General features: G+C 41.0%; 1 protein-coding gene across 3 annotated transcripts; it reads left to right on the top strand.

The window, feature by feature from the left end:
* Positions 1-1,767: 1,767 nt before the first annotated feature.
* Positions 1,768-18,357, top strand: scn1ba (sodium channel, voltage-gated, type I, beta a). Of its 3 annotated transcripts, XM_054780870.1 has the most exons (6): positions 1,774-2,832; positions 10,341-10,507; positions 12,735-12,972; positions 13,123-13,264; positions 15,023-15,097; positions 16,007-18,357. In XM_054780870.1, exons 1-5 carry the CDS (start codon positions 2,769-2,771, stop codon positions 15,087-15,089), a joined length of 678 nt encoding a protein of 225 aa, XP_054636845.1. In that variant the 5' UTR covers positions 1,774-2,768; the 3' UTR covers positions 15,090-15,097; positions 16,007-18,357. The 3 variants fall into 3 exon arrangements, with proteins under 3 accessions (XP_054636844.1, XP_054636845.1, XP_054636846.1); XM_054780869.1 differs by lacking the exon at positions 15,023-15,097 and having other exon boundaries at positions 1,768-2,832; XM_054780871.1 differs by lacking the exons at positions 1,774-2,832; positions 15,023-15,097 and adding an exon at positions 2,840-7,962.
* The last annotated feature ends 4,294 nt before the right edge of the window (positions 18,358-22,651 follow it).

The following is a 22,651-nucleotide window of genomic DNA, read 5'->3' as shown; positions in this document are numbered from 1 at the left end:
CTCGCTGTATCTGTGTCACCTTGCATGTCTCACTTATCGGAGCCTTCTGTGCACACTCATTATCCACTGGCTCCAACGAGCTAAGACCAGTGGGTCATGGAGGGTCAAGCTAGATAAAAGGACATCTGACCAGAAGTGCCTTGGACTTGCTCCTGTGCTCGTGTAGAAGATGAGTCCACGCAGCTGTGTATCATTCTTCCTGGTACATTAAACTGATCAAACTGAGCTATCATCTCCAAGACTCATTTGGAAGCGTTAAAGATAACGAACCAAAAAGCGACAACAACTTTCAATTGGTCCTTGGAGATCGGAAGCACTTCCAACGAGAGTCTGGCCAGCAGTCAGACTTACAGGGTTTGCAAACCATAACGTCAACCTGTTGTCTCGAGGTTGGGCTCTTTCCTTACGTGGTCACGACACATGTTGCTTTGACGTTGACTAATGACTGTCACATCTATGGAATCATGGCGCCAACCAGTCTAGCATCTTTCAGACTTTGGGCCTTTTCTCAAAAGCCCACATCTGTAAGGCGCAGGGGCTTCACAAAAATCCTGTGTGTGTGTACCTGTATGTGAGGTTTTACTATTATACTATACTATACAGATTTACTATTCTGTCTAAACAGTCCAAACTCACATACTATTTACTATTCATGCCGCTGGCAAAACCTCTCATCCACCTCTCGTCATTATATGATAGGTTTACTAATGTCAAGTCATAGCAAGGGCACATGTTTAAACAAGAAATGTTCGTCAAAATGATTGATAATCCAAAAAAAAGTGCAAACGAAAGCTGCATTGGTGTAGATTAAAGCTGCTCTTCATTCTTTTTGCCACCAGATGCCGCCAAAGAGAACTGTTCAAAAGCTTCGTAATGAAACACTTTTTCAATACAAGCTTCAGTGCTTCAGAAAACATCCAAGCTTGCTTTTTGATATTAAACATAAAATGACTGTATTATTAATACAAGAAACACAGAGAGACGAATATCTATCGGGCTCTTTTCAACAGCAATGATGCGCCTCCATGTTGGATTTTGCTTGCGTACGGAGTGACGCCGTGACGTAACACGGCGACGTACGGGCTTATGGGTAATGTCGTTCAGTCACTGAACCCCGCGTTGATTGCTTGATTTTCTGATTTGTTCCAAAACAAACAAGCAACAAAACCTGTCTTGAACATAATTTTGTCAGCTGAGTCACAAAGTTAACAAACATGCATTAATGAAATTGTAGCCATATGATAATGCCTTTTGTAATAAGGTGAAGTATTATCGATACTTTACTACTCTCTAGCGGTCATTTGTGCTATTGCATGGTGCTATTGCAAGTGTCAGGCACATTGGCACTCGTTATATTTTATAATTACAATTAGTAACTATATTTTATCACCCCCCCCCCCTCCCCCCGGTTCCGTCCAAAAGGTCCGTTCACTGTGAATTCTGGTTACGGGCCTGTTGTAGTAAAATATAAAAGTTATGTCTTTTAAAGCATTGTACTGAATTTTAAGAAAATAGAAGATATATTTACATATATTTATATTTGGTGAACAAAATGCAACCCAAGTGCATTTGATGTATTTTTTGTATGCAAATGAAACTGGCCCTATTATAACGATGAATATTAGATAACTGCCTAACGCTCCTGCACTACACGTGGGGGGGATGCTGAGGATGGGAGCGCCACATCAAATCCCTGTTGCCGTGACAACACCTCTCCATCCTCCTCCTCTCTGCTGCTGCATTGCATCACACCCTCCCCTCCTCCATGCTCCCTCCCTCCCAAAGACAGCCAGCATCCTTCCATCCAGTGACATGCCAGCCCAGAAGGCTCCTGCTCTTTTGTGTCCTCATCCTCCTGGCGTATCCCAAACTGCGAGCGGCTGGTGAGCGGGGCGACCGCTGCCAGGAGGAGGAATGTGCTGTGCTTCTTCTCCACGTGGATCAATGTGGCCCACCACCGGATAGGAAAAGACAAGGAGGGGGCTATTTTGGATTGAAATCTAGCCAACGGTGTTGCTGGTGGTGATGGACGGAGTGCAGCCACCTCTGGACCATCGCTAGGAGGTGATTTTCCATGAAGGCAAGGACTTTGCTTTAGAAGAGAGGATATTCTTGCATGGGTTTTTCTTTTTATGGGCTGCAGGTTTTAATGTGACCTGTGTGTGCAGAAAGCTTAATAATTCATGCTATAAAGGGGACTAGAGTCACTGAGAACAGCTTTATTTCTGCACATTTAAGACTGGGCTCCACGTCATCAACAATAAGAGACCCTGTTAAACCAAAGAGTACATTTGCCTCCCACTGTGCTCCATCCTGAGCTTTGCATCCCTCCACCTGTGTCTTCCATCGCCATCGTCCTCCTTCGATCTTGTTGTTCTTGAGTGAGACACCAAGCCAAAAACAGGAGAGAGAAAAAGGAGAAGAGGAGCTCCATTCTAAATAGTTGAAGGAAAGCAACAAGAGGCTGAAACGTGACACCAGGAGTGATTCTTCTTCTGTGGTGTAACTCGATATGCTGGTATGCTTAGGAGCTGAGACTGGACCGGAGCTGTGAACCATTTGGGTTTTTGGGGAGGTGAGGGCTTGCTGCCACTCCTTCTTCGTCTTCTTTCCCGGGGGTGGGCGGCACACCCGGATTGCCCCCTCTCTTTGGGCCACCTCTCTCACAAGACGCACTTTGTTTTGGAGCTTTTCTGTGGCTATCTCCTGTAGGTCTGTGTTGTGTTTGTTTGTGTGGACGCCCCCCTGAGAAGAGCAGCAGCAGCAGCATGTCTGCGGTGCGGGCGCTGCCCCTGATGCTGGCACCTCTGGTCCTCCTCATGGCGCTCCAAGGTGAGTCCAGTGCCACGCCAACACCTCGACATGCACGGGCCAGCTGAGCGTGTGTGACTTTTTGCTTTGTCGTCGTTATTGTTGACTGCAGGGGGCTAACATTTGCAACCCGCGGCACAAAATATATATATTTTTAATCAAAATGTAATTTAACAAGAAAACTGGAAAAAAAAGCAAAAATTAAAACATCAGCTGTAATTTTACAAGAATAAAGTGAAAATATTAAAAGCAAAAAGCTGCAATTTAACGAGAAAATGTTGCAATTTTGCAAGAATAGCGTTGGAAGATTATGACAAAAATTGGGGGATTTTGGAAAATTAGGTTAAAGTTAAAGTTATATGTGAGTTTAAAGTTATTAAAAAGTCAAAATACTACGAGAATAAAGTCCTAATTATGAGAAGAAAATGTAAAAAAAAAAAAAAGTAAAAAAAACAGTTGTTAATCTAGAACACTTTAACGTAAAAATATGAAGAGGAAAAAGCCACAACTCTACGAGAATGAATTAAATATTGTGAGGAAAAATAATGTCATTTTAGTAGCATAGAATTGAAATATTAAAGAAAAAAAATGTATTCTTTTTTTCAGGTTGTAATATTATGAGAAACAAAACAAAAGTTGTCAATTTTTGGAGAATTAGGTTGCGGAAAAACTTATGAAACAAGAATAAAGTAATAGTTATGAGAAGAAAATTTACAAGAAACAAGTTGAAATAGTTGGAAGAATACAGTCTAAATATTACGAGGAAGAAAGTCACAATTTTACAAGGATAAACTAAATATTGTGAAGAAAAATAATGCCATTTTGGTAGCACAGAATTGAAATATTAAAGAAATATAGACATTATTTTTTTCAAGTCGTAATATTATGGAAAAACAAAACAAAAGTTGTAATTTTTGAAAATTAAAGTTGCCGAAAAGGTTATGATACTAGAATGAAGTCAAAATATTATGGTAATAAAGTCATAATGATATCATTTATAATTAGAAATTTACAAGAAGGAAGTTGAAATAGTTGGGAAAGAAAACTGCAGAAATGGAAAAAAAAATGCTGTGATTTCACAAGAATAAAATCACAATATTAAGAGAAAAAAAGTCATAATATTATCAAAAATTGTCATTTTAGTAGAATAGAGTTGAAATACAATACAACAAATATTATAAATACCATATATATTTTTTAAAAGTCGTAATATAAGAAACACAACAAAATAAAATTGTAATTTATGGAAAATTAGGTTGGGGAAAAAGTTAGATTACAAGAGTAAAGTCAAAATAGTACAAGAAGGTATAAATACGTCTTTGGGGTTAGGGTCAAGGTTAAGGGTTAGGGTTGGGGTTGGAGTTCTGGTTAGGTATAAATACATCTTTGGTATTGAATGAGTTAAAACTGCTCTCCTCATGGAGAAGTTGTCCATACTGTCACCTAGTGGTGTTTTATTGGTACTGCTCGGTTCAATCAGTGTGGTGTAGTGGATAGTAAGCGTATCTATGGGATGATCTCCTTGGGACAATTGATTTAGTATGCACGTTTCATGTCTGCTTTTATGGTTATCATCACTCTTTTCCTAATGGCAGACATCTGGTTTGATTATTTTGGTTTCATTAACTTTTCAAGCATATTTTTTTTCCCAAACTCTTTGGTTTGAAGCCTATCGACTAAATAAAATAGCGTTAGGATTGACGCCAGTGGTTACGTCGCGTTCCTTCACGTCTTGTTCTAGCACAGAATACTTTTAAGGTTGCTCGTCACAGATAATCTGGTTTTAAGCTCCGGGATTTAAAATCGGCCACAAAAAGGATGCGACGCATTACAGGAGATTTACTTCCTAGTGATCTGGGTCAGCCGGCTGCTGATGTTTGTCTTTGACAGTGAAAACAACACACACACACACACACACACACACACGAGCTGATGACGCTGCAGCGAGGTGATGCTAAGACGTGACGCTTACACGACCTACAGTACACACAATGTGATGTAGAAGCACTTAAACATTCATTTGTGCGCTCTTCCTGTCCAGCCAGGATGCGTGCTATAGTGCACCTCTTAACTCATTCATGCATAATGGCCCGCAGTCTCGGGGCTGATCATCCATCCATCCATCCATCCATCCATCCATCCATTAACTCTAACCCACAGCATTAACGCGAGCGACCCCATCGTCTCCGACGCTTCCACCCTCGGCTTCCATCTGAAGCAAAACACATCACAGCCACGCCCGCATTGTCCAAAACGATTCATCCCTCCCCCCAGCGGCAACGGCGCTTTGCTAAAACACGTCATTTGCGTGTGGTTGTGACTACGTCTTGTTTCCATCACGGTGACAGTTTGACCCTGGAACAGATGATTGCGGTTTGCATTATTTCCTACGGAAGAAGAGCACAAAAAAACCCCAAAACGAATGAGCTACAGCGGAGGCAAAGTTCTGTCGTGTCCTTTCTCAGCAATGATGACGCACTGTGTGTGTGTGTGTGTGTGTGCGCGTGTGTGTGTGTGTGTGCGTGTGTGTCCAAGGACAAGTGCATCTGATGGAGAGGTGAGTGTGCCATCATTGCAGATGGATGAAGAAAATATGTCAGCTGCCCTTTAATGTCTTCATTCATCAGTCAAAGCGTGACTGCACTTTCCCTCCCTGCTGACGTCTCATTCGTCTCCCAGGTGACCCACCTGTCACTGCTGCCCTCCGGTGGCTGGAGTAATTATCACGCCTGTTGCAGTGTTGATGTTTTTGGTTCTTTCTGGATGTGCTCTTTTTTGTTTTTGTTTTGGGGGCTGACAGGACAGGACAGGACAGAACAGAACAGAACAGAACAGAACTTTTGGGTTCCTTCCAGCTGCTCTGTGACACAAAGCGACGACTTTGTGTCACAAAACGAGACACGGGCAGCCGGCCGCTGCGCCTCAATCGTCTCGTTGTCCTCATGGAAACTTTCCGGCTATTTTGGCGATGAGGGAAATGTCATGTATGTTTGGCATTTCCTGTTGGGAAACAGGTCACATGTCCTCTGCCCTGTCTCCCATTCAGGCGCTTCTATTCATCTTCTCTTGGATGCTGCTGTTTTTGAAGGACTTATTGCAAAAACACCAGTCAAAGATCCTCTATATGACAGGAGCGCTGTGCTGTTGTTAAGGATCTATTGTAGTCGTGCTCGTCAAACATCAGACAAGGAAGCAACAATAGAAAAAAAAGAGCACCAGAAGCCAAAAGGAGACGAGCTACTTTGTATTCAGTATGAAAGAAAACCCCGTTAGCTCAGTGTTGTCGTCTGCGGTCATGCATCACTTTAGTCAAGGGCACGCTGCCACTGACATGCGGGATTAGCGAGCACGGCAAACTCTACAATATCTGTTGCATAATCCTGCATAGATTATGCAATGCTGTGCTGACATCTTTGCTGCGCTCTGCACAAATGTCGTGCAGCGTCTCCTCCTTTAACCTTGGCTGACTGGTCTCTCTTCACCGCAACCGTCCTTCAATGATGGCGTCTAGAACCGTCCTTCAATGATGGCTTCTAGAACCATCCTTCAATGATGGCTTCTAGAACCATCCTTCAATGATGGCTTCTAGAACCATCCTTCAATGATGGCTTCTAGAACCATCCTTCAGTGATGGCTTCTGGAACCATCCTTCAATGATGGCTACTAGAACCATCCTTCAATGATGGCTTCTAGAACCATCCTTCAGCGATGGCTTCTAGAACCATCCTTCAATGATGGCGTCTAGAACCGTCCTTCAATGATGGCTTCTAGAACCATCCTTCAGTGATGGTTTCTGGAACCATCCTTCAATGATGGCTTCTAGAACCATCCTTCAGTGATGGCTTCTAGAACCATCCTTCAATGCTGGCTTTTAGAACCATCCTTCAATGATGGCTTCTAGAACCATCCTCCAATGATGGCTTCTAGAACCATCCTCCAATGATGGCTTCTAGAACCATCCTCCAACGATGGCTTCTAGAACCATCCTCCAACGATGGCTTCTCCTACATCTTTGGTTTGCATGAGGTTTATGTCAGCCCTCCATTATTATTCATGAATATTCAAGGATTTACTCGGGATTATTAGCAGCGATGACAGCTGACCCATGATTAACGCAAACCATAACGGCGCCTTTTGGGGAGAAAAGAGAGACAATATCGCTAATTGGGGCGTAGATTAAAGAGAACGCTTAGAGAATAAAATAACTGCTTCCAATGCGCTCATTAGAGCACCCCCTAGTGGCCTTGTCACAAACGAAAGCTTAAATGTAGCATCTGTACAACATAACACATGCTTATTTCCTTTGTCTTTTGTCCAAATATATGTTGTAAAAATCAAAGACAAAAAATATAATAAAAACTTTCGTGCAACGTGAGACTAAAAAAGCATTCCCAATGTTTCCCGGGTGACACTGATGTACACAGCATGTCTTACGTTCCAGTCAATGCAGCAAAGTGGAATATTCTATACCAATAAATCCAGTATAAGAATTATTACTTTATTAGAGTTATAATTCTTTTCATCAATAGATATTATTTTTTCCCAATAAAAATGAATCAGCAACAATAACCATTTGCTATCAGTGTGTTATTGTTGTTGTTTATCTTGAACTAGTAGTGGTAATGAGGCCACACTACATCTTTCATAACATCTCCTAAACACAGTTGTTAGAGCTGTCAAATGATGACACATTTTCATCACAGTAATTATGGTTTTTAAATGAATTTATCACGATTCATCTCCATTAGCAAGTATGTCTCAAGTATCAAGTAGCAAGTATCACACTTTAAACCGTGTTATTATGAGCAATGAGGGGTTGCCACCAAAGACATCCCGTAATATGAGGTAAATTTACTAGTTTTCAGTGTATTTTCCGGCATACTTCAATGTAGCAAATTCTACATCCGGATTAAGCGTTACCACGTGAGTGATAAGAATATCCACTTCATGTTTTTCTTTATCTTCCTGTTCATTTATGAATAAACACGCGCATTGTGAAGCATTTTGTGTGATGTTCCGAGTGTCCCTTAACGCATCTCGCGTTCTTCTAACGGCGATGAGGAAGTGTCGTTGCCTCGAGACGTGTGTGCGCTGGACAAACAGTACATACAACACCTGGTGATGGAATTGCACTGCTGTTGATGTGTTCAGGTAAGAATGAAGTTGGAAAACAGCGCCAGACTTCGTGTGACTGTGTGGGGACGCCCCGCTGTGCTTGGAGCTCTGTCATTAGGGGCGTGCTTGCTCTGGTGCGCATGCGTTAATTACACCAAAGAATGTAGCGTAATTAATGAGATAAATTAGTTACCGCCGTTAGCGCGTTATTTTCGACAGCCCTAATAATTATAGCACCTTTTTATTTGCTGCTCGTATCCAAATTTGGCTCGGTCTCGTGTGAACCCGCTGGACTTTTTGCTTTTGCCTCATTTTTACGTCTGCTGCGGCCCCACGTGCTCACTGGCCACTTCATTAGGAACACGTGTAAATAAGCTGCAATACAAAAGCTGCTTTATAAAGACAAAACATGCACATTAATTTTACTTATTGATTTTTTTCCAATAGTAATACATTTCAAAAGAAATGAGGAGCGGTTATCTTTGTAGAGGGAGAATGTTATCGTATTGTGCAAGTGTACCTAATGTTGTGTCCACTGGGTGTGTGCAGCACCACGCAGGGGTGTTATTATGTCCTTATTATGTTCCTAACCTTCTCCTCCCATGTTAATTGGCTTGTCCTGTTCTCTTCCCTCTCTCTGCAGAGCATCGGCTTCTTCCCTCCCATATGCTAACCTCTCCACCGCTAACAACTACCATGTATGCTAGCAGTGCTGCTTTGTTTCTTAGTGCTTGTGTCCAACGGGACAATCCAGTGTGGTTAGCCTGACCAGCTATGTGTCTCCTGTCCCAACCACCCCCTTTTCCCCCAAAAGCGTGCCCTGAGGTCAAAGTTGAGGGTAGCAGGCCGTCATTGGTTGAGGCCTGCAGTGTGAGACTGAAAGGGTTGCAGGTGTGTAACTCCCGGCCGATGACGAGTGATGATGATGCTGGTGGTGGTGGCATATATAGATTCCTGCTTCTATATATGGATGAATGTAAAGCGATATTACGTATGGATCCGATGCCAATCAGCAGCATCGCTCTTTATTTCCCCTCAGTTTTGGTGCAAACCAAAAAGCAGCACTGAAATGCACGTGAGAGGAAATAAAAACCAAATGCAAGAGAACGCTGCATGGAATTCAAGTACTGAAGCCTAACCACCGCCAGGCTACTTTTGTGGAAATATTACCGGCAAACGGGGGGCGAGCTGTGCAACTGCATCTTCATCCGTGTCAGAAAATGCACAGACATTGCGTTTGGGCTCCATTCAGAGAGACATTTAAAGCGACAGTGTGCTGCCATGCTGCTATTAGTGTGTCCAACATCAAATAAATCAATGAAAACAATCAAATCAAATCTAAACAAGTGAAGACAGACTAAACTCAGGGTAAACTGAGTCCTTTAAACACACATCTTTTCATTTTTACTATTACATTAGAAATTAATATTAATTCAATATTTATGTATAAAACATTGAAATACACTTATACAGAAATTATTGTAAATGAAAATATATCATATACTAATAAACAGTATAGTATTCATGAAAAGTATATCATACCATAGACCAGGGGTGTCAAACTGGTGCCATGGAGGGCCGAGACACTGCAGCTTTTCTTTCCAGCCAGTCACTAAAGCAGGTGATTTTAATGATCAACACCTTCAGTTTGAGGGAAGGAGCTCATCAATGAAATCACCTGCTGAAGAAACTGGTTGGAGAGAAAACCTGCAGCGTCTCGGCCCTGCAGGGCACCAGTTTGACACGCGTGCCATAGACAGTGGTGTAAAAAGTGTTTGCCCCCTTCCTGATTTCTTATTTTTTTGCATGTTTGTCACACTTAAATGTTTCAGATCAAACTAATTTAAATATTAGCCAATGACAACACAACTGAACACAAAATGCAGTTTTTAAGTGAAAAAATCCAAAGCTACGTGATTGCCCCCCCAATCACACAGGGCCATGTAGCTTTGGATTGTTTTTCTCCCTTCATAATAAAACGTTTTATTGCAAAACTGCATTTTGTGTTCATTTGTGTTGTCATTGACTAATATTTACATTTGTTTGATGAGATGTGGAGAGAGTTGCGTTTCCAGCACTTAATTTGCCCTGAGCTTGACCTTGCAGGCTGCTATGACTCCATGAGATGTACTGACACATTCTCACACGCACGTTCCAAAATCCAGCGTGCTGGACACACAGAAGGAGATGCAGTTGAGTTTACGAGTAATAAGTCTGCAACAAGAGCCCCTGAAAGCACGCAAAGACAAACGTTAGTCCACTTTCTAGTCCACTTTGTAGTCCATTTAGTGGTACAATGCCTGCAATGCCCTGTGGATCATGTGGATCATCACCCACACATGTAAAATTAGCGGCCATCTGCCGTCTTTCGCGCGTCTTTCTCACGGCCTGTGCGTCTCCTCCCTGTCGCCCAGCGTCGACGTGCGGCGGCGCGTGCGTGGAAGTGGACTCGGACACGGAGGCGGTGGCCAACCAGGGCTTCAAGCTGGGCTGCATCTCCTGCAAGATGAGGGGGGAAGTGAAGGCCACAGCCAGCGTCACCTGGTTGTTCAAGGCCGACGGCGACACCGACTTCTCCCACGTGAGTCAGCAAAAACACCACATGACTGCATCTTCCACCCCAAACTCATCCAAAAGTACATTTATTTCTTCTACCTCCTCGTCTGGGAGGTTCTCCAGAATGGCAGTCCTGCATTTTTCATGGTGTCTTCTCCCCCCCCCCCCCAAAAGAGCAAAGAAGAAGCTTTCAGGATGCATTAGTGGCCACGCATCCACTTTCACTTTCACTTTCACTTTCACTTGCATGCACTCTCATGCGCAGGAAGCGCTGACACCTTCCATACATCATGTGAACTGCACGTGTGAGACATGCTCCATCATGCAGTCATCACCTGTACTTAAACGTTGATGATGAATGAATGAATGAATGAATGAATGTGGTTAGAAAAGGTTGAAGGAATAATGGATGCAGAGATGATGATCTTAGAATGGATGGATGAACCAGTAGGTGGAGATTAAACTAAACGATGGATGGATGAATGAATGTACATATGGATGCTGATAGAATAGAGGGATGGATGAATGAATACATGGATGGATGAATGAGGTTATAAAAGATGGATGAATAAATGGAAGGATGAATGAGGTTATAATAGATGGATGGATGAATGACTGGATGAATGAGATTAGAATAGATGGATGGGTGAATTAATAAATGGATATATGAGGTTAGAATAGATAGATGAATGAATGAATTGATGGATGGATGAGGTTGTAATAGATGGATGAATGTATGGATGGATGAATGAGGTTAGAATAGATGAATAAATGATAGATGAATGAACTGACGGATGAATGAGGTTATAATAGATGGATGAGTGGATGAATAAATGGATGTATGAGGTTAAAATAGATGAATTAATGAATTTATGGATGTTAGAATAGATGAATGAATGACTATATAGAATAGATGAATGAATGAGGTTAGGGTGGATGATGTGTGGATGAATGGATGAGGTTAGGGTGGATGATGGGTGGATGAATGAATGAGGTTAGGGTGGATGATGGGTGGGTGGATGATGTATGGATGAATGAATGAGGTTAAGGTGGATGATGTATGAATGAATGAATGAGGTTAGGGTGGATGATGTATAGATGAATGAATGAATGAGGTTAGGGTGGCTGATGTATGGATGAATGAATGATTGAATGAGGTTAGGGTGGATGATGTGTGGATGAATGAATGAGGTTAGGGTGGCTGATGTGTGGATGAGTGAATGAGGTTAGGGTGGCTGATGAATGAATGATTGAATGAGGTTAGGGTGGATGATGTGTGGATGAATGAATGAGGTTAGGGTGGCTGATGTGTGGATGAGTGAATGAGGTTAGGGTGGACGATGGGTGGGTGGATGATGTATGGATGAATGAATGAGGTTAAGGTGGATGATGTATGAATGAATGAATGAGGTTAGGGTGGATGATGTATAGATGAATGAATGAGGTTAGGGTGGCTGATGTATGGATGAATGAATGATTGAATGAGGTTACGGTGGATGATGTGTGGATGAATGAATGAGGTTAGGGTGGCTGATGTGTGGATGAGTGAATGAGGTTAGGGTGGCTGATGAATGAATGATTGAATGAGATTAGGGTGGATGATGTGTGGATGAATGAATGAGGTTAGGGTGGCTGATGTGTGGATGAGTGAATGAGGTTAGGGTGAATGAGTGAGGTTAGGGTGGCTGATGTATGGATGAATGAATGAGGTTAGGGTGGCTGATGTATGGATGAATGAATGATTGAATGAGGTTAGGGTGGATGATGTGTGGATGAATGAATGAGGTTAGGGTGGCTGATGTGTGGATGAGTGAATGAGGTTAGGGTGGCTGATGTGTGGATGAGTGAATGAGGTTAGGGTGGCTGATGTATGGATGAATGAGTGAGGTTAGGGTGGCTGATGTATGGATGAATGAATGAGGTTAGGGTGGCTGATGTATGGATGAATGAATGATTGAATGAGGTTAGGGTGGATGATGTGTGGATGAATGAATGAGGTTAGGGTGGCTGATGAATGGATGAATGGTAATGGTTAGTTACATTGGAATACATCACATGTTCCATGTTAGAATGGAAGAAGGAGCTTATTTAATCCCCCCCCCCCCCCCATCAATAATAACACATTTGTTCCATTTCCAACGTACTCTTTGCATGGAGGAAGTAAAGACAGCTGCACAGGAGGTGTTGTGTCCATGTGGGCTGTATACACTGGAGGTGTAGGTAGCGCCGTCCCATGATGCTCTACTGTGCAGCTGTACAGCTACGAGGAGCAGCGGGGTGAGGTGATAGACCCGCGTTTCGCCAACCGTCTGGACTGGAAAGGCAGCAAGCACACGGACGACCTTCAGGACGGCTCCATCTACATCACGAATGTGACGTACGACGACATGGGAACGTACAAGTGCATCTTCAACCGCCTTCTCATCTACTCCAACTACGTCTACGAGACCAACCACAGCAAGAACATCACGATCAAGGTGGTGCCGCGAGGTAAAACCTTTCACACAGCAGTCCTGGAACCGCAGCGTGCTGTGTTGCTGTGTGAAAGCTACGGCGTGGCAGCATGTCTGCTTTGACAGGCCGTGCTTTCACATAAAGGATGTGTGACATCAAATGTGTCCCGTGTGTGCGTGTGCGCAGTGACGCGGGGTATGGCGTCCATCCTGTCGGAGGTGATGATGTACGTGTCCATCATCGGCTTGCAGTTGTGGTTGGTGGTGGAGATGATCTACTGCTACAGGAAGATCTCCGCGGCTGGCGAGGAGGCGCTGAGAGAGAGCGCGTGAGTGGATGCCACAAACGCCACCGGGCGACGCCAAATGTTCACCTCGCAGACCTTCTTCCTGCCCCCTGCTGGCACCATCTGCTTACTGCTGCAACACAAACACATACACAGTAAACACATACTACATAGTACTACTACTTATTCATACACAGTAAACACATACTACGTAGTACTACTACTTATTCATACACAGTAAACACATACTACATAGTACTACTACTTATTCATACACAGTAAACACATACTACGTAGTACTACTACTTATTCATACACAGTAAACACATACTACGTAGTACTACTACTTATTCATACACAGTAAACACATACTACATAGTACTACTACTTATTCATACACAGTAAACACATACTACGTAGTACTACTACTTATTCATACACAGTAAACACATACTACATAGCACTACTAGTTACTCATACACAGTAAACACATACTACATAGTACTACTACTTATTCATACACAGTAAACACATACTACGTAGTACTACTACTTATTCATACACAGTAAACACATACTACATAGTACTACTACTTATTCATAAACACATACTACGTAGTACTACTACTTATTCATACACAGTAAACACATACTACATAGTACTACTACTTATTCATACACAGTAAACACATACTACGTAGTACTACTATTCATACACAGTAAACACATACTACATAGTACTACTACTTATTCATACACAGTAAACACATACTACGTAGTACTACTACTTATTCATACACAGTAAACACATACTACATAGCACTACTAGTTACTCATACACAGTAAACACATACTACATAGTACTACTACTTATTCATACACAGTAAACGCATACTACGTAGTACTACTACTTATTCATACACAGTAAACACATACTACATAGTACTACTACTTATTCATACACAGTAAACACATACTATGTAGTACTACTACTTATTCATACACAGTAAACACATACTACGTAGTACTACTACTTATTCATACACAGTAAACACATACTACATAGTACTACTACTTATTCATACACAGTAAACACATACTATGTAGTACTACTACTTATTCATACACAGTAAACACATACTACGTAGTACTACTACTTATTCATACACAGTAAACACATACTACATAGTACTACTACTTATTCATACACAGTAAACACATAATATGTAGTACTACTACTTATTCATACACAGTAAACACATACTACATAGTACTACTACTTATTCATACACAGTAAACACATACTACATAGTACTACTACTTATTCATACACAGTAAACACATACTACGAAGTACTACTACTTATTCATACACAGTAAACACATACTACATAGCACTACTAGTTACTCATACACAGTAAACACATACTACGTAGTACTACTACTTATTCATACACAGTAAACACATACTACATAGTACTACTACTTATTCATACACAGTAAACACATACTACGTAGTACTACTACTTATTCATACACAGTAAACACATACTATGTAGTACTACTACTTATTCATACACAGTAAACACATACTACATAGTACTACTACTTATTCATCCACAGTAAACACATACTACATAGTACTACTAGTTACTCATACACATAGACAGTAAACACATACTACATAGTACTCTTTACTAGTACTACTTGATAGTATTCTTGATTGTTCTCATTGACTGAAGCTGTTTGACTCCTCCTGATCTTCTTCTTCCTCCTCCTCCTCCTCCTCCCCCTCCTCCCAGGGCGGAGTATTTAGCGATAGCGTCGGAAAGTAAAGATAACTGTGCAGGCGTGCAAGTAGCAGAGTAGCGCTGACGGTATGTGACGTCTCACTCTCCTTGAAAAAGCTCTCCATTGGTTCACCTGCAATCTTTCATGTCCTCATGTCACCTGTTTCTCATACGTATTGCTTCCTAACACACACAGTCACACAGCACAGAGTCCCTGTCTTATAGAGGATCTTTGACTGGACCAATATGTTCTTAAAAATCTTGACAAGCATTTTTTGGTAATATGTTCCTAAAAACACAAAGCGCTCCTGTCATTTAGAGGATCTTTGACTAGCTTTTTCACAGTCTGCCCTTAATAACAGTAGAGGGCTCCTGTCATATAGAGGATCTTTGACTGGTGTGTTTAGTAATGGGTTCTTAAAAACAGTAAAGTGCTCCAGTAATATAAAGGATCTTTGGCTATCGCTTTTGGTAATATGTTCTTAAAATAGCAGAGTGCTCCTGTAATATAGAGGATCTTTGACGAGCTTTTTCGCAGTTGGTCCTTAATAACAGCAGAGCGCTCCTGTCATATAGAGGACCTTTTACGGGTGTTTTTAGTAATAGGTTCTTAAAAATAGCAAAGTGCGCCGGTAACATAGAGCATCTTTGACTAGTGTTTTTGGTAATATGTTCTTAAAAATCTTTGACAGGTGTTTTTGGAAATAGTCTCTTTAAAACAGCCTCCTGTAATATCGAGGATCTTTGACTAGCTTTTTGGCAGTTGGTCCTTAATAACAGCAGAGCACTCCTGTCATATAGAGGATCTTCGACTGGTGCGTTGGTAAGGGGTGCTTAAAAACAGCAAAGTGCTCCAGTGATATAAAGGATCTTTGACGAGCGCTTTTGGTAATATGTTCTTAAACTCCATCAGTCTCCATCAGCGCGCAAAATCATCAGGTTAAAATGAGTTGTTTTTGGAAAGTACGACTAACTAGCGTGTGTTTGTCACCACAGCTTGGGAAACAACTGGCGCAGGAACGGATTCTCACATCCACCTTCATCATCGCCATCCTCCCCACGTCACGCCAACAAGGATCCACGAAAGCCCCACTGACCTCCTGTCACAACAACAAACCTTGTGTGTGTGTGTGTGTGTGTGTGTTTGCGTTGCATGCTCACCACAAACAGCAGCGAGGTTTTTCTAGTCTTCTTCCTGTTTGACGTTTGAAAAAACAGCTTGCTTCTTTGTGGAAAGGAGGCAAGCAGTAAAAAGAACAACGTGGAGAAGACGCAGCCCCAAACATCCGTGTGCAGACATTCACATGAAGAATACTTCCTCTTCCAAGCAGTATTTCCTGCAACGTTAACACAGAAATATTTTCTAAAATTGGATTTGGAGGCCCAAAATTTGACTGAAAAAACTCTTTCAATAAATACAAGCCGTATTTAAGATTTTACTTGAAATTGGAGTTGGTTGTACAGTAGTCATGAAAAACAAGTACAAATCAAATAAAACAAAAATGATTAAAAAATCTGTCCAACCACGTAACAGTTTAGACTTTTGACAATTATGTGAATTATGCAAGAATTTTCCATCTGTTAATGTACTTTTTACTCATAAAACATGAAAGTTGCTTTTTACTCCTTCAAAAACATTTGAAATCATTTCCATTTAATTGAATGTGACCTTTAACTCAAACAACTAACTTACGCACATTTACGAGAAAAATGTTGTTTAAAAAAAGTCGTACATTCATAAGAATAAAGTTGTACATTTACAAGAAAAAAGTCAGAAATAAAGTTGTAAACTTACGAGAAAAAAGGGATGCACTTATGAGAATAAATTTACAAGAATACAGTTGTACATTTACGAGAAGAATGTTGTACATTTACGAGGAAAAAAGTCGTAAATTTATGAGAAATAAAGTCATAAATGTATTACTTTTTTCCTTGTAAATTTACGACTTTAGTCTTGTAAATTTATACTCGTAAATTTAAAACTTTTTTCTTGTAAATTTACAACTTTATTCTCATTAAATTTACAACTTTTTTTTACAACTCATAAATTTATAAGAAAAAAGTCGTACATTTCTGAGAATAAATTTACAAGAATAGTCGTAAATTTACGTGAATAAATTTACGAAAATAAGGTTGTCAATTTGTGAGAAAAAGTTGTACATTTACATGAAAACAAAGTTGTCATATGACCTTTGCTCAAGGCCAAAGGTCACATAAGTCCCCCCTTTCCATAGCTGTCTCAGGCAATGCCTGTCATGACGGAGTATTCACGTAATCTGAGATTTCAAGAATAATGTTGCAAATTTACGAGAATAAAGTCGTAAATGTACGAGAAAAAACTGGTAAGTTTATGTCGCAGGCATTGCCATAGACATGCTAATCTAAATGCTCAACTGCTATGTTTTGCTGCCACGTTCTAAATAAAAGCTTGCCTGAAGCCGGAGGAAAGTGTCCTTCCTTCCTGAAGAGCTACGCTCTATTCTCCCTCTGACACGTACGACACAATCAAACCTAATATTAACAAGTTATTCACAGAAATGTACGACTTTATTCTCATAAATTTGCAATGTTTTTCTCGTAAATGTACAACTATATTCTCATAAATTTACAACTTTATTCTCAAAATCTCAGATTTTTTCCCCCCAATGTGGCCCTACAACTCGTAAAAACTACTAGAGCAGCAACACCAAATATTCTGTCTTTGTTGCTATTCTTTTTTTTATATTTACACAACACTTTTAAAAATATCTCAAACTACAAATTGTCTTTAAAAAAATCCACCGTTAGAGAGAGCTGTGGACAAAGTTGGGGTGAGGGCTCATTATGCATGACGTGCATGTGTCACCTTGTAACTGTTACACACACACATACACGGTGTCTTTGTAGAAACTAAGGGCTGAGACAAATAGCTGTCAATCAAATAAACTGCCGTGGACGAGAGCTCCACACACATAAAAAAAAATACATTTCCAGTGTGCCTCCAGAGGGAAGCCAGTGGAAACCAAACGAGCCTTGATGCAAATCTCCCACTTTTTATAGGAAATTATAACCATAAAAAATGACCAGAGGTGTCCACCAGAGGGCAGCAGATCACTGCCGCCATGAGTTGAACGGTCAATTAGCCAGGATGATTACTGCCATCTCTCTTCATGTTTGTCCAATTCGTGTTTGTCTTGAGTGAAGTTTACGCAAATAGAAATGACTTTGAGGCCCTCTGCGAGTCAAATATGTTGACAAGAATCACTAGTGAAAACCAAAAAGCTCACTGCCAGTCTGTGCTCGTCTTCATTTTCATATAAACGTGTATGTGCAGAAAACACTAATAAACTTGTTATGCTAACATCAAACTGTCTCGTCTACAACTACATTAAATAGTCAGCATATTTGAAATACATTACCCATAATTCCTAAGGCTGTTTTTTCCACCTTTAAAATACAGTAGTTCCAAACCACAGCCTCACCACTTTAAGGTCAATAACAGCACACCGAGAGCATTTCTGTGTGCTTGGTTGCATCGCCGTGCATTAAGTGAACCAAGCGCACTTTTGCTAACTCCTCAGTCAGAAAAGAAGCTACTGGCTGTCCAAGAGATGTCCTCGCAAGATGACGCAAGTGCAACAGGTTTACTTTGGTTATTGTGATTCCACTTGCTCTAACAGTGGTTGCAGTAATGGCTCAATAGCGCCCGCTCTCACTCGTGGGCTATATATAAGGCAGCGTGCCATTACAGCTTTAGTTCATCAGCCCTGTGACCCGAGGTGAGTAGAGGAGCGCTTCTCTATGCCATTGTATGGTTAGCTACGATGCTAATGTAACTCATTGTCATTGTAGTCTGTAACAAGCCTCATGGTATTGACCAGTGCACACTGTCGCACACCAGGTACGTGCTTATTGTTTATGTAATCCATATTATACATTGTTGTTAATGTTTAATTGAGTTCATCAGCCCTGTGACCCGAGTCAGTAACAAGCCTCATGTTATTGACCAGTGCACATTCTCTCACACCAGGAAATAAACGGGGTCACTGTCTGCAACAAGCTCCAAGTCTCCTGTTCATTACCACCAATAAACACAACGCAGAGCTCAGGAGACCTGCATCACCCAGAGCTACAGTGCATTCAGCGGGGATTACATTGGTGCCGTGACCCGGATGGGAGTGAGGTTTGAGGGGGTGAGTGTAACGGATGCCAGCCTGTGCGGCTGTGCGAGTGTACGTTGGTAAACCTCACTCCCTTTGCCTCAAGAGCGGCGCTGAACACGCGACCGACACTCCGGGCTTTTAGTCGCGTGGTCAGCGCCCTCGCCTCCCATTATGAAGGTTGTGTGTTCGATCCACGGTGTGAAAAAGGGCGGGTTACTCAAGCGTCTAATTTGCAATGATGTTGTAATAGACTGTGTCCAATTTATGGGTCTGCAGCCCACAAGGCCAGTAACCTACCCGGTCGACAAAGGCCAGACGTTCAGAGGATCCTCCTCAAGCCGCGAACCATCCTTATGAATTCAGATGGTCTGTCCTTCCGCACACTTCCTGGTTGTGTCCCGTGTTCTCATGTTTACCCGGACGTCATGACAGAATGCTATCGGCCTCCCATCGGCAAAGGAGAGTGAAAACCTAACTAAAGTGATGGAGAACAAACAAAATGTGACATTATAGAAGTAAAGTTATTAGTTTTTTAAATGAGAGTTTTACAGTACAAAGAAGAGAGGTTCCTTGCAAAACCTAACAACAGTAATATTAATAGCTACTTATTTGTTACTCTTTGGCTACTTCGTTCATTTGTACAACAGTACAAGAGTACTTTCTTTGAAAAGGGTTCGTGACATGGCGGTGGAGATCATCCTTGCACACCCACATGATGGACGATGTAGACTAGAGGACAGCGGAGACATGAACCAGTCCACGTGATGTCCCACTGACAGACACAAGACATCTTTGTTGATGGAACACATATGCAGCCAGACTCGCATCGTCTTTATTTGAAATACATGTTTAATAATAGTCACTGTATTTTCATTCACGTTTAAAATGTAACGCTTGCTGCCACTTGCTATGCCTGTCATAAATGATTGTACTTTACACTGTACATGTAAAAATAAAGTCGAATACAGTAAATCATTTGTAAGGCAGCATATCCTCCCTATTCACCAGTCTTTGCAATTAATATGGAAGATGAAAATCACAAGAGCAGTAGTTTCAGCACACAATTTATCCATTGACATTTTAGACAATGAAAACATAATTTTTCTTGCCAAATTATCATCTGAACTTGTACATACTCAATTTTTTATTGTTCGTCGTTTAGTGTTTGTGCGTGTGAGCCGCTGCAATTGCTCCATGGACGGAGGCAAGAGAAATGTAACACAAGATCACATGAACACAAGCACAAACATATACATTCATAAAAGTTAGCACACAGAATGTCCCTATAAAACATGTACGTGACGTACACAAACACAAAATGACTTCATCTTGTTCCATTTATGTACGTAATATGAAGTATAACACGTCATACTCGTATTTAAGACCCAAGTGAAACTTTCACGTCGTAGAAAGACTTAAGACTTTACGGCCAAAGGCTCCGCACATCAAACTGCTTGCACAGATATACCAATATTTATTAATAAATCAATACTCCCGCTTCTCCCGCTTTGCGCCATGATGTTGACATTTTTAAGGGCTGGACGAAAGTGCGCAAATAATTCGGATACGATGGGCCACGAAGGATGGTTTGAATGCAGGCTTCTTTTCAACGGAGGAGGACACATTTGTCGGCCGCATTTATGAAGAGCCTTCACGGACTTTCTAATTTGGACGTCATTCAGGCCACAAATGCGGACCACTAGGGTGCAGACCCCCTAAAAATAAAAAATAAAAATAGGCTGCAGACCCCGGATTTAGACACAGCCACGGTCTATGGTGGAGACGGCCGCTCGCTAGCAAGCTAACCAGTTAGCCACGACTTTATTTCTTCTCAACTTAAGCCAAAAACTTACCACTCTTCTCATGTCAGACATGCCACGTCTCTGACTCCATGCAGTGTTGAGGTAATGTAAGGTATTGTCTCAATGCTGTGTCATGACTGCCGCCTAGTGACCAGGGTACTACATATCACTTGTATTTCAATATGCTTTGACTAATAGACCAGTCTACCACCAAACAGCGATTCTTTATTCATTTCTGAAAAACTGTGATATAGCGAGGGTGCGATAATCGCACCACGATATTACAAGGGACAACTGTGATATTAAGTCATCAACTTATTTTACTGAAATAACTCATTTTGTAGTGTACTATTTATTACATTGAGATGAAATATTTAAGACATTTAATGGCTTTACTTACTCACCTTAAGACAATAATATTGAGTCTTAAACTTATTTTCGTGAAATTAGTTTTGTTTATATTTCACCTATTTTTTAAATGATTTCTTTATATTTTTTAGGTAAGCCCCTTTCAGCCCTTGAAATGATGATAGTCTTTAATATGACCTTATTTTTTGCATTTATTACATTAATTTTATTTAGATTTTACAAATTTCATTTTTTAGATGAAACATTTTGATGAAAACATGACACACATGACGCTTTTATAAGACATTCTTGAAATGATTGTCCCACCAAATGAAGACATTGCATTTTTAATATGAACTTTTTTCCATTTCGGCTATTTACACATTGACACCGTGAAGAAATTCCTGAAATGGCTGCCTCACAAGTGAAGTCAATATTAACAAACGCTCATCTTTGATAGAAACTTCTATTACTGAATTTTATATCATAATATATATATATATATATATATATATATATATATATTTATATTTAAGCTATTTTTCCAATATTTCTTTGTATTATTTCTTAATGTTTCTTCCCCATATTCATATTTAATTGCTAAATAATTACTATATTAGCATGTGACGGTGTGTGTAGGTGGGGGGGGTCAAACATTATTCAACACGTACACGCACACACACGCACACACACAAAGACAAGCAAGGACTTGTTGCGTGTTTTGGAATTTTTGGCTTTTTTTTTCCATTCCTCTCCGTGTGCACAATCACATGTTCACAGTACATTCTGGACTCCGCCCCCTCCCTCCTAATCTGCTTCACAGTCTCCGCCCCCTTCCCCCTGAATAAATAATACAACATGGTATTGTCGTACGGCCGGCCGTGCGCAGCAGGGCCAAAACAAGTGGGAGGGAAGGAAGGAAGTGAAGGAGTGACATGTTGGGAGTGAGGCGTGGGCGTGGCCAGGCAACATGATTGATGGGTGGGTGTGTGGGGGGAATTGTTAAGATAGAAAAAAGAAATTAGATTTTTTTCTTTAAAAAAGAGAGAGAGAGGAGAAATGCAACAAACAGGATGAAAAGATATTCCCTTTTTTGTCCCCTGGCGGAATTTCCGGTTGGTCCTTCAAGATTGGCAAGCGATGCTCCCGCTCACGTCAAACGCCAACAACATGAAAATGTAACATCTGAAATCTAACATGGACTCCTTGTCATCACACACACACAAGTCATAATTATTCCTCTTCTAATATTCTACGATGAAACATTCCAGAAGAATGACTACAGTCGTTATTGCCGCGAGCGCAAACTCCAGTAGCTCCGCCTCCTGGCCCGACAGCAACTGAGCAGG

Source organism: Dunckerocampus dactyliophorus, chromosome 7, assembly GCF_027744805.1.
Source record: "Dunckerocampus dactyliophorus isolate RoL2022-P2 chromosome 7, RoL_Ddac_1.1, whole genome shotgun sequence".
NCBI classification, from domain to species: domain Eukaryota; kingdom Metazoa; phylum Chordata; class Actinopteri; order Syngnathiformes; family Syngnathidae; genus Dunckerocampus; species Dunckerocampus dactyliophorus.
This window is presented reverse-complemented; position numbering and strand designations above follow the sequence as displayed.

Excerpts from the sequence above, each read along its gene's own strand:
- scn1ba (XM_054780869.1), top strand. The coding sequence starts at position 2,769 with ATGTCTGCGGTGCGGGCGCTGCCCCTGATGCTGGCACCTCTGGTCCTC. Across the intron at positions 2,833-10,340 it reads CCTCCTCATGGCGCTCCAAG|CGTCGACGTGCGGCGGCGCG; the intron begins GTGAGTCCAGTG and ends CCTGTCGCCCAG. Across the intron at positions 13,265-16,006 it reads GAGGCGCTGAGAGAGAGCGC|CTTGGGAAACAACTGGCGCA; the intron begins GTGAGTGGATGC and ends TTGTCACCACAG.